Below are 16,714 nucleotides of genomic sequence, written 5' to 3'. Positions count from 1 at the left end.
CATTATAATATGCATAATATTTTTGATATTAGAATTTTTAAATCTGATAAATCATTTACAGTAGCCCTAAACAATGGCGCCTGTTCAACTGCACATTAAACATGGACGCTGTTTTTTTTGGGGGGGGTGTTTAATTTATTTGATTACAGTATAGTAACTTGGCTAAGGGTAGAGATACTTTCATGGAGTACTTTCAAAGAAAAATTAGCTTATACATATTTCATATATGCGGAAAACTATGAAAACACACGTGCAGCCAACCTGTTCGCCAGAATGTAAATTCAGGTCGAATTATCAGTATTTAACTACTTTACTGCTTGGCTGCTAGCGAAGCCAGAGCTAGATATTTTATCACCTAATAGAATAACTGCTGCTTGCAAATTATGCCTTCCAGTTCCTGCCAAAATTCTAAATATTTTGACGCTCCTATGTCTTGCTGCCCATTGCACTCATACAGGTTGCCCTGGCCACCGATGAGCGTTAAACGTGAAGGCAACTGGAATGTAATGGACCATACGATTACACTTGGTTTCAGACCTGTATGGGGATGCATAATGCATGACATAATGTGGCATATTTTTTTGATGCAGACCATGGATGTGATCCTTGATGGTGTTGATGTATTAAGATTCATCTGGAAAAAATTATTTTATATAATTTATCCTTCTATTTGCAAAGTTCTATGCACAACTATAGCTGTAGTCACTTATAATGTTCTAACGAGGGTTTGGTTAGGTTACTTGAACATGGCAAAGCATTTAAGGGCTGCTTATTTTTTCTACCAAAGTTAGCTGAAACAATGGTCACTTTAAAAAAAAAAAACTACTTTAACTTTTTGCTATGTAGCACTTACTTAGTTCTGAACTGAAGAATAATATAACTGTAACAGCCATACATACAGATTATGTTATCTTAATCAATGAGTCAAACTAGTGAGTTCATTCACCAGCTCCGGTAGGAAAACCAGATCAAGTAGGATAGTGCTTTTTTTTTTTTTTTTTTCTTTTAACATAATTAAGTATCAATGTGCTTTAAAAATAATAATTCAAATTGTGACAAAGGTAGCTGTTTATTATTAATACATCTCAGATTTTTAGAGGTAGTTATTTCCCAGCAGTGATGTCTGTGCATTTTCTTTGGTGGTAAAGTAAAAATCTCATAGATTGAAATAATAATCGTTCCAAAAGCATATTGCGATAGTAAAGTTTTGATATATGCAAATAAATCATTATGTGGAAGAAAGGAAATTGGTTTGAGGGAAGGACAGCTTATTAATTTTTGTTCATCACAGTTCACAAAGTGTATAATTTACTCAAAATAATTCTAAAATGATGAATTTTGGTACTTTCTAATTTTCTGAACCTCACCAGAATGCTGTGAAAAAGTATTGATGGTCTAAACCATGCTGCGAAGAAAAATTTATGTGGCTACACATGTCACTAAAAATTATTTATATGGCAACCCAAGTATACACATAGCATTCTCCCAGACAGCACTTCTCCAGATATTTTCACCAGTGTGGTTGCAGATTATGATCCCTCCTATGGGAATTTCAGTACTTCAGCATTCGGGTGGACCACATACCGCAGTTTCTGTTGTCTCTGGTAAAATCTTTGGCGATGTTGCTTTCTGCATGCATACAACATAAAAGGCATCACATGCCTCTCTTTCCTTTCTCATTTTAGGATTCTGGTGCCAAAATTTTGCAATTTTTTTTATTAAAAAGATTTATAGAGAAAACAACGGTGAAAAAAAGTCTAGAATTGTGTATGTCTTGTATTGAAGAAGAAGAATGTAAAACAATAGGTGGTGGTGGATGCATCGTTGAAATAAATTTAAAAGATATGCAAACAAACATCCCTCTCCTAACTCGCCAACAAGTTTGCAAATGCTCTTCAAAGTTGCCAATGAGTTCATGACTTACCACATCTGTGGTAAGAATGTAAATTCCATATATTTTATGGCTCTTGTTAAAGATGGAATTAAACACAGGAATTTTAATTTAATAACATTATATTATTATATTTGTTTTCCTTAATGGGAGAGCAAACATAAATATTGGTGCAAAATGTAGTTTAAAATATTAATGGTAAATTTAAAATACATTCAAAATGCAATTTGTCACACTAGGTCATCCCCATCTTTTTTTTTTTTTTTTTTTTTAAGTAATGAAGTAGAAATTGATAATGGAAATGACACTGTGTATTTTAAAATATAAATGAAAATTTAGGATAATCCAAGCAATGTTTGTGTGTCTAAAAAGTATATTCCTTACTACCTAATGCATACTAAAGGTTAGTGATAGAATTAACTGACAATAGTTACTTTTAAAACAAGAATAATATTAAGAGCGATTCAAAGGTTATATTTAATTTAATGGACAGTAGGCAATGTAGGCATATATATTTTGCTGTAAATTGACTGGCAAATGTTATTCAGTAAAGGAAAAGATCCCAGGTGTGCTTTCTGTATATAACTACATTGATCTAGTCCATCATTAACAATATTTTTCCTGGGATTCCATCTCAGAGGGAAAACTGAGATAAATTTAGGCGTATAATTGTAAACTTTGTAATCTTGTTCTTAAAAATGTGGTTGTATCACAATAAAAGATTAATAAACTATGTTAAATATTGTTTTTCCAACATTCCATTAGCAAAATGCAATATGGATATAACCCTCTCAAGCAAATAACCCATTTTCCTTCATTTGTAATGATCCGGTATTTCTCAAGTGTGTATTGCATAAAGTGAAAATATATATTAACATATGAATTAATTCAGTTGTACATAAAATCACCTCTGACTTCTTAACTGATTTTTTTTAAAGGATTAAAACTTAACCGCCGCACGCAATCCGATCCGAATAATCCGGTATAAGTATGGCTGGAGTACGAGAAGCTTTACCACGTGACAAAACAAATGACGTCGAAAGCTCTATGTTACGTCTAAATTCTTCTAACCAATAGCAGCGAAGCAGCTCTCACAGCAGGAGGTACAGCGAGTACGTTTTAGGAACATGCAACAGGTCCTCCTTCTACAGAACAAAGCAAAATAATGAATGGTTTCAAGTGTAAACATGATGTCAGCTTCTATTGGCAGTTACTAACATTTCATTGGTTCTCAGAACAAGACCAGTGATTGGCCAGGAAAGCTAGACATTACAAACCACTTCATAACTGTGTTTTTATAACTTTTTTTATAACTTTTTTTGCATTGCAAATAATTGAATTTTGCGTTTTGTATTGAATTCAGTAATAAATTCTCTTTAAAGTCATATATACAAATTTGCATTTTACGAAACGTAACATTTTCTATAAGCATACAAAGTTCAAAAACATAAAAATTTCCAAATGTCCACAATTTTGGCCACCACTGTATATTTAATAAAGTGTTTATAAATATTAACATCGCAAACTTTTGTAGTAGTTTACTATATATGAAGTTGATTAGCTGATTATGACATTAATAAGGAAAAATACAAGAAATAAAAGCATATAATGTGATACTTTGATATTTTCAGTTTATATTTTTCGCATGTCAGTTGAAATTTCATGCTTAAAAGTTCGTATATTTTAATATATATTCATATTTTAAAATTTAAATTTTAATTAACTTTAAATTTGCTTTTTAGGAATAGAGAATGTTTGTTAAATATATATATATATATATATATATATATATATATGTAATATATTCAGGAGCAAGAATTTTGATGGCGTACAAGTGTTGATCCATAATGACTAAAAAATTGGAGGCGAAGGCAGATTAAATCTTCAGTTTTATTTTCAGCAAGATGTTGCTGCTGCACACAAGTCAGCACATTAAATGTGCTTGTTACAAAGGGCTTACATGTTTGATAATTTCGTAGCAAGAAAGCAGCAGCAGACAGACAACAATCTAGATAGGCCAAAGCGTGGAAAGCAAGCGTGTAATGTTCAGGATGAAATCTCAAGTCAGACTGAGTTAGTTTTGGTTTTCAAAGCATTTTCATTGGACAGTCACTATTGCTGTAAAATTACTATTGGATGGTTGAGTTTTAGTTCCATTTACATCATCATAATTACGTAAGAATCATATGACACAGATTTTATTCGAAAAGACGCAGTGCAGAGGTGGGGTTACTATTTTTAGAACTGAGAAGGGAAATTTACGTTGCTAATTTAATCTTTTACATATTCTTTATTTTTGTTACATATATATATATTTAAGTATATATATATACTTAAATATATATATTAAGTTATACGAACCTCGTATTCCTAAATGTATCTATCTTACAGTTCAGAGTAAATTCGGAAAACGTAATCCTGATTATCCTGTCTAATAAAAAGTTGTAATGAAGAGTCGTAAATTAAAGGGTAAAAATAAGTATATCTTTGGAAGAGAATCTTCACGAAATTATAACACATTGTAAACTTATAATTAGAGTTAAAAATCCATAAGGCAGCAGAAAAAATTGAACTCATGAAGCGGCAATACCGCAAAAAACCGCGAAAAATACGGAAATCAGAATATTAATCTCCCTTATTTAAGGTTTCAAATAGAACTTGTCAAGGGGTAAGTGTTTCAAACTCTAAACTGGTCGATTAATGAATTCCAAATACATGTTTCGTTTCTGTGAACAGTTGGAGGCTTAAAACATTTTTAAACGAATTATCGTTTTTGATAAATAAGATCACAGCGAGTCTAAAATAAGTTCAGAGCTTCCCCTACAGGCATTCATAATCTCAGAAGCAAACAAACATAAACAAAATAAAGATCAAATTCCTAACTACTAATCATACTCAAAAATTAAACAAAATGTTCAAATTACAGTAAATTGAAAGAGAATATGTAGAAATGTAAAGATTACTTAGAAAACTTCGAAAATTTAAATTTTCGAAAACTTATCTAAATAAGTGATTTAGTAACAAAGCCTTATAAAAGAACTTATTTAGATAAGTAATTTAGTTAAAAGTCTCTTTTACCAGAAAAATAATAGCGCTGCCTTGATAACTTAAATCATTAACTTTTTTCTTAGTTTTTTTTAATAGAATATATATTTCTAAAACGCAAAATATACAACATTGTTGGTCTAACTTCATGAAGTCTTTAAGAAGAGAAAAACGACGAATATTCAAGAAATGAACAACTTACACACATTGTTTTACGATTCCTAATTGTCGAACATATCTTTACATATATAAAAATGAATGTGCAGAAAATTTTACCATGCTACCCATATTTACAAAATATGAAAGCGAATACTCATAAAGTTTTAATGTTAATAATACAAAATATATGCCACCTTTTGAGGATGCAAGAAATATATCACAGCTAATAAATCATGATTAATTAAAATATTATTTCGTCACCGGATTAAAAACTCTGTCGATTTTGTATTACTTATTAAGTTCTTTTCTTCTTGATTTAGTTGTCTAATAATGTACCTCTGAGATAAACAGAGATCATTTGGAAATATTAACTCGGTATAATTATTTTTATTTGAAATACTCAAATGTTTGATCTCTTTGCAATAATTCGATTTCCGAAATACTTTGTAATGTGCTTTTAATATTTAAATGTTTTGGAAATGTAGATATTATAACTGTAGAAATAATTTAATTGTTGAGGCAGAAAATTAAATGCAGCCACCACTTGTAATTAATCGCAAACACTTCGCACGGTTGCAGATCGTTTAATGCTATCATTCCCTGCTGATGCTTTTCGCTTAAATTAGTATAAATGTTCCACCACCACCTGACATTTGTTGAATCATAACATGCATGAGATCTCTAAGATATTCTTGCGTTTCTTTCGCTAGACAAATGAATAATTAAGTCACGATATTATTAAGTAACAACAAATATTGGTATCCGTGATAATTTCAAATGTTTTGATCTATAACGTGGTTATACGTTTTGAAGTTTAATCCAATAATTCATGCTTTAAATTAATAATTAAGCATGTAAAAGACCAATAGGGAGTATATGTCATCTGATCTTTTCCAAGACATTGTAACTAAAATTTTCTTATTTTTTTCAGCAGAAAAGATATAATTTTTAATTTAAGCGTATGTAATCAAACATTGTGTTCACGTTTCAGAAAGAGAAAATGATGTTGAATAGGAACACTTAACCGAAAAATGCAAAGGTAACCCGTGTGTAACATAGCATCAAATTTCTAAAATATGCCATTTTAGATACTTTAATATGTTTCTAGTACACATTCAAGTATATAGCGAAGTTAGGTACAGAAACCAGTTCTAGGTTATGAAAGTCTAACAGTTATTTTAGATTATTTACTTTTCTACCTGCGAGATAATCCATGTATGGAATAAAAAGCACTTCAATTTCGGTCTTAAACTTACGATTCTGCAGAGTTTAGCTTGTTTAGCTATCATTCAAAGTATCTAAACTTTAGGTTAAGAAAAGTATCTAAACTTTAGGTATTCAAAGTATCTAAACTTTAGGTTAAGGTAGAGGTTAAGAATTTTATCGTTTAGTCTAAAGTAATAACTGAAACTGCGAAAGGTGTGAAAGACCTTTAAATTGAAACTGAATAAGAATAGTAAAGTTTCTTGTATTCTTAGTGAGTATAAACTAACGAGATGGTAGACGAATATGTGAGAAATTATTCTCAATCACGACAAAATCTAAAGAAGGGTGTAAAAAACCCCTTTATTAATTCACTATCTTTTCGCAGATGGCAAAGAATCGTGCATGCAAAAGCCAACACTTCTGGATTAACTCAAAAAGGTAACAAGTAACTTAAAATAGAATTAAATTAGACTGACGAGACCTTTCAAGGGTTGCTCAACGCACAGGCAGGCTCTGACTCGTAAAAGTCGGGGTAAATAGACCTAATGGCTAGAAGCTGTCAACGCCACAGAAATCAAATCGCTAGTGAATCAAAGATACCAACGTGACATTCAGGCGACAGAACACGCTTCCCTCTCTTTCTGGCTTCATCTTCCAAAATATTTTCTTAAATACTAATTTCTTTCTACCTTATTTGAATACATTATAAGATATTTCTCCCACTTCCCTAGCGTGCCTTCGTGGTGTAATGGTAGCACGCTGGGCCGGTATTCCAGAGGTCCGTAGTTCGATTCCCGGCGAAGACGGTTGTTAATTTTTCCTCTTGCCTGCTTCTAAAAACTCCTATTGACTCTACAACATGCGCGATGACTTACTAACATTGAGGCAAAAAAGCGTGGTATGAAAAACGACAGTAATAAGAAAGGTTGTTTTAAAAATTAAATTAACGGTTAGGTAAATGAAATTAATCCTCATAGCAGAAGGTCCTTTTTGCGCTTACAACTTAGTAACCAATTATAGCGAGGTAACTTAAGTCAGCAATAAGTCAAATGTAAATTTTAAATTCAGCTAAACCAGTAGCCAGATATTACACAATCACTTAAACGAAAAATTGACTCAAAACTTTGTTAGGTAATAATATTAATTAAAATTTTGGTATCATTTAAAAGAACTCGGTTTTAAAGACACTATTCTTTAAATATATCTGTAATATAGTCCATGCAATCAAGCAGTTCTAAATAAATAAGTTTAATAAAACAGTGTCATTAAAAGCAATGTAACACCTGCCCTATTTTTGTAAATTATTTTTCTAAAATGGAACAAATTCTGAGGAATATTTTTTTTTTTTTTTTTTTTTTTTCCCTAGAGATCTCCGCAATTGTGGACTTCGAAGTCTGCCTCCTACTTTATTTGATGACCTGTCGAAGCTCAAAGTTTTGTAAGTCATTTTATAATTTTTTCACGTTACTTTTGTATTCTTTGGAGTTCTTGTCAAGCTCCTTTTAATTAAGTGTTTTCTTTGAGGTAGAGAATCCTCTGAAATGATAATCTTTTACGTATTCTAATAAACCATTCAGTGATGCGCAACATGGGAAGCATTATTTTAAGGTCCTCATTAGTTTTACTTTTTCTTCTCTAAAAGTTATTTTATATAAATATCTAACATCTCCGTTGCAATTATCTTAGGCTTGATCATAGGCAAAGGTACTTTTAAAAAATGGCTAGATATGTAAATTCAAAACTGGCTTTCATCCTGTGTTCTGTAGCCGGAATGCCTTCATTTATTTTCAGAATTTTCATATTTTTGGATTCTTCTGCTTTCACCTGAAATATTAGAACAGAAAGATCATTTACCCTGAAAAGGAAAAGGCAGTTTGCCCCTTAGTTGAAAATTTGTTAAAATATGATAAGTCAACGCTTAATATAGTTATTAATTTCAGAGAAATGGAAACTGTTTTAGTATAGTATATTTTAAATTAAATGTGTTGGGACCCATATTTGTCACATTTACTTTATAGTTTCGAATTCAGAAATTCAAAAATTTTTGTCTATCGTTATCGAGTGACCTTATTTTGCCTCAATCATTTTGGCTCCTGCACCTGAAGAAGGAGATTCTGTTAATCCTTAGAAACTGTAGTTTGGCAGGTTTATGCAATTTAGGAAGTTTTATAACAAAATAGCAAAAATAAGTAGACAAATAAAACAAATAAAAAATTCAACAAAATGTCATCTTTACCATTAGCTATAAACATTACTATCCATTTTTAAAACTTTTTATGTGTTTTTATCTGGAAGATAATATAGATTATGTTTATTAGTTATCTAAAGGCGAACTCAATTTCTTTTGAAGCATTGCTTAGCCGTGTCAAAATACGCTACATAATGATTACTGCGTATTTGAGAGAATTTTTTTGTAAAGGAATAACAATAATCTATATAATCCCAGAAATTTCATTAAGTGATTTCATTGAACAGGAAGCCTGCAGTAAACTAACTGTAACCTCCCTAACTGATAGAGATATTTTACACAGTGTCTCAAAAATGCCTTGCGGAACGCATGCAGTATAGTATTGAATTAAGTTTAAGAACAGTTAGGAGAACAGTGTTGAGATGAAATAATTTTAACCGTTGTTAGTGACATAATTCAGTGTCTTAGATTTAGTTACTTAAATCTTCGCTATTAAATGACGATACCATCTGTACAAATGTCATTTTTCAATGACAAACATAAAGGGAAGTTTAAATATTGCAGATAAATTTATACATCTATGTTTCAGCATTGCATCGATTTCACTGAGCATCTTTCGTGTACGATCAAAATAACAGTAAATTTAATTAAAGCTAGAAATAGTACAACAGCATTCATCCATTATTTCTATTAGCTGAATATATTTAATGTCCAACAACTGAACAACGTTCTTCTCAGAAATTGATCTTTACGTTGAAGAAAATTTCACCCGATTTTAGGTGTATATTTAATTATGGCAAAGCACACGAGGGCTATCTGCCTAAGGGGAGGGATGCCTTCGTGGAGGACGTTCTAAGGAAAACTGGCTCGTATACACGTTACACATGGGGAAAACCACGAAAACGTCCATTCAGACAGCCAGTTCTCGGGATTCGAACCTCGGACCGAACTCCAGTGTTCAGCGACTTTACCGCTCGGCCGCTGGTGGGCATCATCCGATTTTAAAACAATTAAACATTCTTTTATTTCTTAATATAAGAAAGATGTGAAGAAAATATTAATTCATTAAAAGATAAAGCAAAAGATAACGTAAAAGCTCCATACTTGCTTATTCGACAGGTTAGGGAAGAAAAAACTTTTGAAAAACAAAAAGTATTCAGTGCAAAAGTAGTATTTTCCGATTGCAATTGTAATGGGGTTGAATAAAAAGGAAAATAGCGTACAATAATATCTCTCTCAAATGCGTTCTAGAATCAGGGCAAGATACGTACTCTATTTAATGCGCCTGAAACATTCTTACCCTCAGTTGAGAGTCAATTGTATAGTTATATGCACTGTTAAAGATACTGTAGAGAAACGAAACAGCGTAGGTCGCATAAATCTGCTGGACTATAGTTTCGAAGGTTTAGCAAAATCCTCTTCTTCTGCTGCAAAAGTGAAAATGATGAAGAGGTAGTATGTGCTCACTTGATGATAGTAGACAAAGATTTTTGAATTTCTGTATATCTTTATAAAGTAACAGTAGTATCACAGGCTGAATCTAATTTTCAGAAATATTTCTGTGAAGCTATTCTTACCGTTACGATATGTTCAGAAGAGTAGTTTAGATTTGAGAATGTAGAACTATATGTTTATTTTTCATAGTATGAAATTACATTTAATTATTCTGAGTGATTTGAGGAAACATATATAATCAAAATATTAGAAGTAAAAGCCTTTTTTTTTAATGTTAATCCTTGAAATTTATGCGCCTTTTTAATTGCAAATTTTGTAATTTTTGGGTGTTTGAAGGCTTGAATTTTCTTATGAAAAATATCTCAATTGAGATAAAATTTATACATCTCAATCAATATATATTCGCATTTAGTAATATTATTATTTACATTCTGCTCGATAACTGCATTTCTCTAAATTTCTTGTATTTAATAAATCAAAAACTACATAAGAACTAATTATATGCTAAAAAACCGAACAAAAACAGAAATAAAAAAAAACAAAAACAAAAACAAAAACAACACACACACACAAAAAAAAACACACACACACACAAAAAAAAAAAAAAGCCTGAAGATGGATTCCGTGTTAAAATTAATCGCAGATTTCTATGCTAAAATGTAATTACGTCTAATTTTAAGAAAACTGAATTAATTCATTAAAACAAGCAATGAACAGGAATTGAAAAATGCTGTCATCAAAAGAAAACCAGAGTAAATTATATTCATTTGCCTTCTATTCATGCAAGAAAAATTAGTTTAACTCTGATGCTAAATTAGCGCATATATTTAATTCCAATGACCTGTATTTCAGTTGAAAGGGGAATCTAGAACTGTTTCTGGCACAATAATCTATGTGGAATAAACAATTATACACGGATAACTTTATTTTAAAAATGGCTTCTTAAATCTTAACTGACTGATTGGTGCTTAATCTTTTAAAGTGTTTTGTTTACAATTCAGCTTACTTATTTTATATCGAAACGACCTGAAATAAAGAAAAGGGAGAATTTTATTTAACACTAGCGGGCAAGCCAGATGAACGGACAGCGGCCAAAGTAAAATTTATAAGTTCTCTGTTCACCTGAAAAAAATGCATAGGAACATTTCAATATGATTGAAATAAGTTTATTCTTTCCAAGCAACAACCAATTCGAAAATGTCATGATTAAATAATGCAGCTTAATAGCAAATTTTCTCAATATCAATAAAAGAATTAACGGGGCAATGACATATTGTGTCAATTATTCTAACATGAAACAAAAAAAAAATCTGATGTGTACACCACATGACTTCCTTGTACGGAATATTTAATCATACGCGTTTTTTCTTGCATTTCATTTAAACTTGTTGAATTTAATTAAATCTACTTCGCCGACAGCGCATAAACCACAATAGAATAAATGCATTCCTTAAAATTCACTCTAGTATTTGTTTACCATAGCGACACTCTGGCGCTAGATTCACTTAACAGTACTATGTTTCGTTCATATTATAACTCATAATGCACAGAATTTGTATCATTTAAAGAATAGAATTATCTAATCGTTGCCACATGTTCTATTCAAATACTATAATAAAGCTAGAATGATGTATAAAAGAAATTTAGAAAATAAAACAAAATAGAAACAGTTTTTCACAGACGATTGAGTATTTCTCATTCAATTAATTCAGTTCTCACTTCGGGACAAGGCAAAAATACATAAAAACTCAAAATATTTGTATTAAAAATTACGAAGTAAATCTTAAACATTTATTTCCTCGAAAAAATTGCAGAAAGGATTAAGCATGATTTAATTCGCAATAATAAATGAAGGCGTTATCTTTGTTGTTGCCAAGCTTTGTCTCTTTAGATTGGAAACAAATCTACTATTCTGCTGTTTCAAATGTAAACAAATATGTCCGCCATATTATTTAAAACTTAACTGCACTTAAACAGCTTTTAAATTGTTGATAATTCTACAAATATTGTTTCCAGATTTACGAAAGGCATAAAAACCTTACCCGGATGATAAGAACAACATATTTCAATCATTTTTAAAGCAAAAAATGTACAATTTACAAACATATAAGAGTAAAGAAACTGAGGTTACTGAGCCGAGTAACAGAGTGGATATATATATAAATATATTTATATACGTTTGGTGCGGCCGATTGCAACCAAAATACGAGGTGCACGTCTACATGTTATAGGAATCCTATATACAAAATTTCAACGTTCTGAGGCTACTCGTTTTTGAGTATGCGAGATACGTACATACGTACGTACGCACGTACAGACGCCACGAAAAATTCTCTTCAGAATTAATTTTAAAGCAGTTTTATAATTTTTTTGGAGAAAACGAGTCTTTTATTCTGTCCTTACGTAGAGATATCACGTAAAAACATCGTTAAATTGCATTCGATAGCGGTCAAAATGGATATTTTCGTTGAAATATGCTGCCTGAAACTTTTCGCGTTTACAATATTTCCTTTTTACTTCGTACAAGGAAGTAACAATTTTGCCAACAGTAGCTCTTTATTTAAAATGCTGACATTAACGAAAGATTTTCAACATACAATGACGTCACATGTAAACGTGTGCTTTTTTCAACGTCAGAATACGACCTCATGTAATAATAATATGTTTAATAGTTGGCAATGTTATTTTCATTTCATTTTGTAAAATTTACGAATTTTTGTTAACAAACTGTACGATTTGAAAGCGAGCACTGGCAACACTTTCTGAAATAACGTATTTTTATCTCCGAGGCACGTGCGTGACTGTTGCCGCTCGGAAAAAATGAGTGCAAAAAGTGGTATTTTCAGAGTTTTTAATTAATAACATGGTTGAATAAAGTTGTATGGGTTGAAATGGCTTCCTATAAAATTTTGGAATTCGAGTGGTACTTCTCGCAAAACTCAACTCCCCGCTGTTCCGGAGAAGATGATGTCACAAACAAACAGACAGACGAGCAACGTTTATAATAGTATAGATAGTGTCACGATGGCCGTGTGCAGTAGAGGAAAAAATTATAAAAATCTGTGTAAAATATGCTTTTATTCAATGACCCTAAAATAATTTTTAAAAAATTTGAAAGGTTTCAGATTTTAAATTACGTCCAAAGGGTTGTTTTTTTAACGTTTTGTCTGTTAACTTTTTTTTATTAAATATCACGTTCTACGTACTCAAACCATAAAATTCAGTTCAACAGCAATATCGCAAAATAATTTTAAAATGAGCATATCTTTAGAATTTTCCATAGACAGTCTCACGCGCACGTATCTCTCTGGAGATAAAAAGGTTTTTGTTTTCGTACACTGTTGCCATTTCTCGCTTTGAAATCGTCTAGTCTGTTAATCAAAAATTCGTTGAAGTGTTACAAAAATATGAAATCTATAATAAAACAAATTTCAAAATCAAATGAGGGCTTCCACATGCCCATATTTTATAGAAGATAACGTTATTGAAATTTTGATGGCTCTAGGCACCATAGTTTTATCACAGTGCGAGAAACATACATACATTCATGCAGATTCTTCATTATTTAATTTCTTCAAGTATAATACAGGGCGATAATATTTTGTGGCAACAATATGAAAAGTGATTCGCCGTTTATAGTTTTAAATGCAAAGTGCCAAAACGAAATTAATAGTCCTTCAGGGAAAATTGCCCCTTTGGACTAATGACAAACTTAGCTAAATATATATTAGCAAAATAGCTGTAAATACCATGGGTAAGCTTAATAAAGGCTTATAAAACGATTTTTGCTCTCTCTAGCAGTGCCTAGACAAATGCTTTCCAGTCGAGTGTCTCTCTCTGCAGTAAAAACGCAATACAGGAATGACGATGCGTAAGAAAGTGGATAGATACTCAAAAAACCGCCCCTTCCCCTTTATTTGATATTCCACATGCTACTAAAATAGCATAAAATGTTTGAGTTTATTCCACATCAGGTTCTATAATTCATTCGAAAGTAGATTTGCACGTAATTTTCATTTGGAAAATTCATTTGCTTCTCTTATTTAACCCTTTGACTACTAACGAGACATTTATGTCCCACTAAAATGTTTAAAATTAGTGCTTGGTTAGAAAGTACTTTGAATTTCCTGAATTTTGGGATGTTGGAAATCAATAGTTTCCAATAAATAACCAAGACGCCTCTGTACTCGTTGTACACAAATGAAAACAAGAAAAGAACCAATATGAGTTGCTCAATGTGTAATGATGGGTTATGCAAAGAATGCTTTACCCTGTACCATATGATGTAAAATCTATTTCATATAATAAAGTTTTCTAGAATAATAGGTGTTCTTTTAGTAAGTCGATCTACTTGTGGGACATATGTATCCTACCATTAACTACGGCTGGGACGTATGTGGCTTTCGCTTAAAAACCGTTTGTCCAATAAAAATCCCAAATGCTAAATTTACCTTATTTATGACATATTGTGTTCACTTGGGTAGAAAACAAGTTAAAAATGTTTTTTAACATTCGGAGTCAAAAGCTTAAGTCAAAACTGCAAAGCTCTTAACTTTTATAAGGTATTTGTCCCTCCTTCTTAGCATGCCTTCGTGGTGTAATAGTCAGCACACTCGGCGCGTATTCGACGGGTTCGAGTCCCGGCGAGCATTGCATTTTTATGGCTCCTGCTTTGAAATAATCTAATGTCTCTACACTTAAAATAAGTATATGTTCCGAAGTAAAATTTTAATAGCAAAGGTTTTTGCTTTAATAACTTTTCCTCTTTTCAGCATTGGTTTAGTTTCATTTTTGTTCCCATTTTAATTTTTCGGAATTTGAAAATAAAGAAAATTTTTAGTGGAAGAAATTTCTTACCCTTCATTCTAGGAATATTTAAACTACATAATTTCAACATCAATAAATTATACTATTTTCAACACTTAAAAGGGCTGGATCGAATCTTCATTCAAGATTCATATGGAATTTTCTTTTCAATATTTTACAAAAATTTGTGTTTTAGAAATTAGAAGCGAATAATATCGTATATGCGTAAGTTTCATATGGGAGTTTATTTAAATGAGGATCCAGCGCTCATCCCAAAGTTTTCATATTCATATTACCATAGCTCCTGCAGTTCGTTTGTCATAAACTGGATATAAAATGTAAAATAAAGGGTACTATGTAATAAAATGGTAGCTCGGTATTTTGCTTGATACTATCATTCTTGATACCGCTTGTAAAAATAAATATGATACCTACCGTTCCAAATCTTTTCCCTTTATAAACGTTTTTTCTTTATAACTTTTATGAAAGTGGAAGGAATTTTATATTTTCAACACGGAATTCTCATCCAAGAATTCTTCAACTTTCTGAGTATTGTTTCTTGGGCTTTAAATTTCATCTAAAAGAAATTTTCTAAAGTTTAGATCAAGAAAATTTCATTTCTGAAGGAAAAAATTTCGAAGCTTTATCTTTTAGAAAGTTTGTATTGTACTGCCATGTTAGTTGACATATTTCAGTGGATTATTCTATAAGTTTTCTTTTCATTTTTCAAAACACTTTTAAATATATATTAAATTAGTTTTAGAAAAAAATATTTTGTTTAATGCAAGCTCATGGTCTCCTCATATTTAATAAAAAAAACTAAAACATTGATGCATGACCTCAGCAAGCTTGAATTTGAAAATAAATCAAAATTGAGAATTTTAGCGGAAATTTATATTGAAAAGTTCTCAGGTTTTATATTCTCTTTTATCATAATTTTGTGAAGGCTGGAGTGATAAATATGAAACACTATTAAGTATTTTCTTATCTCAGAAAGAAAACAAATTGAACGTATATCAAATTTAAACAGATTTAAGAGTTTTGAACTGACTACTTATTGAAATTTTTGAAATAAAAAACATGCATGTAAAGGTATATGTGAAAATTTATCAGAGTTTTAATGTAACAAAGAATTTTACAAATGCATCATAGTAAAAAGAATAGATGCAAATTATTTATCCTTGAAGATATTGTTTCTCAAAAAAATAATTAATTAAAACAAATGAAGGACTCTTCATTCCGACTATCTGAAATTATTATTTAAATTATCTGTCTTTGACTGCAGACACTCACCACTAAGAACTCATAAGCTCTTCTACTGAAGTAAGCTGAACCTTCCCTAAATACTCCGTCTACCTCATTTACAGGCATGTGGTACAAAAACTCATTCTGGTAGAGAATTTTAAGCGGAAAACAAAAATTTAAAGAAAAAGGTTTCAAAATTAAAAATAACTGTTAAAAAATTTAAATACACTTTACAACCTGTAAGAAAGTAATGAAAATGGAACTATGGATACTATTATAAGGTATGTTCTCTCTCCTTTTATATGCGTTCGTTGTGTAATTTGTAGCACACTTGAAGAATGAAAGCTTCCATAGACGCAATGTAAACCTGTTTCGCCTCTGCGCCGCTGTACCGAAGAGCCACGGCTATGCAGTGAAACACCAGCGCAGGGTGAAATTTAAACAGCGCAGTTCGAGGAGATAGTAAACTTTTTACTTTGAAATAACTCAAGTTTTATTTTCATACGTTTCTGGAGTTTTATGAGCAGAAGGATGTTAGTTGGAATTTTGGGCGAATTATACAAATCCTGTCCAATTTTTAATTTGAATTTAAACAGCGAGCCATACGAAGACAAAATTTAAATGAAATAAATTTCTTAATTTTTTTCTTCTGTAAACTTAAAGGGGGGAAAACACATGCCATACAAAACGTAATAAATTCTTATGAATCCATAGTTAAA

At 31.0% G+C, this 16,714-nt stretch overlaps 1 protein-coding gene across 1 annotated transcript in view; it reads left to right on the top strand.

Annotated features, from left to right (window-relative positions):
* The window catches only part of LOC118182376 (uncharacterized), a 347,901-nt gene that overhangs the window by 272,152 nt on the left and 59,035 nt on the right, over positions 1 to 16,714 (top strand). Inside the window, exon 11 of the mRNA XM_085814501.1 lies at positions 7,668 to 7,739. Coding sequence (XP_085670627.1) covers positions 7,668 to 7,739 — 72 coding nt within the window. The remainder of the gene's footprint in view (positions 1 to 7,667; positions 7,740 to 16,714) is intronic.

The sequence above is a fragment of the Stegodyphus dumicola genome, chromosome 4, assembly GCF_044657685.1.
Source record: "Stegodyphus dumicola isolate Sdum_Otavi_A_Nest chromosome 4, ASM4465768v1".
In the NCBI taxonomy this organism is placed as follows: domain Eukaryota; kingdom Metazoa; phylum Arthropoda; class Arachnida; order Araneae; family Eresidae; genus Stegodyphus; species Stegodyphus dumicola.
Note: the sequence above shows the minus strand (reverse complement) of the source record. Positions and strands in the feature narration are given on the sequence as shown.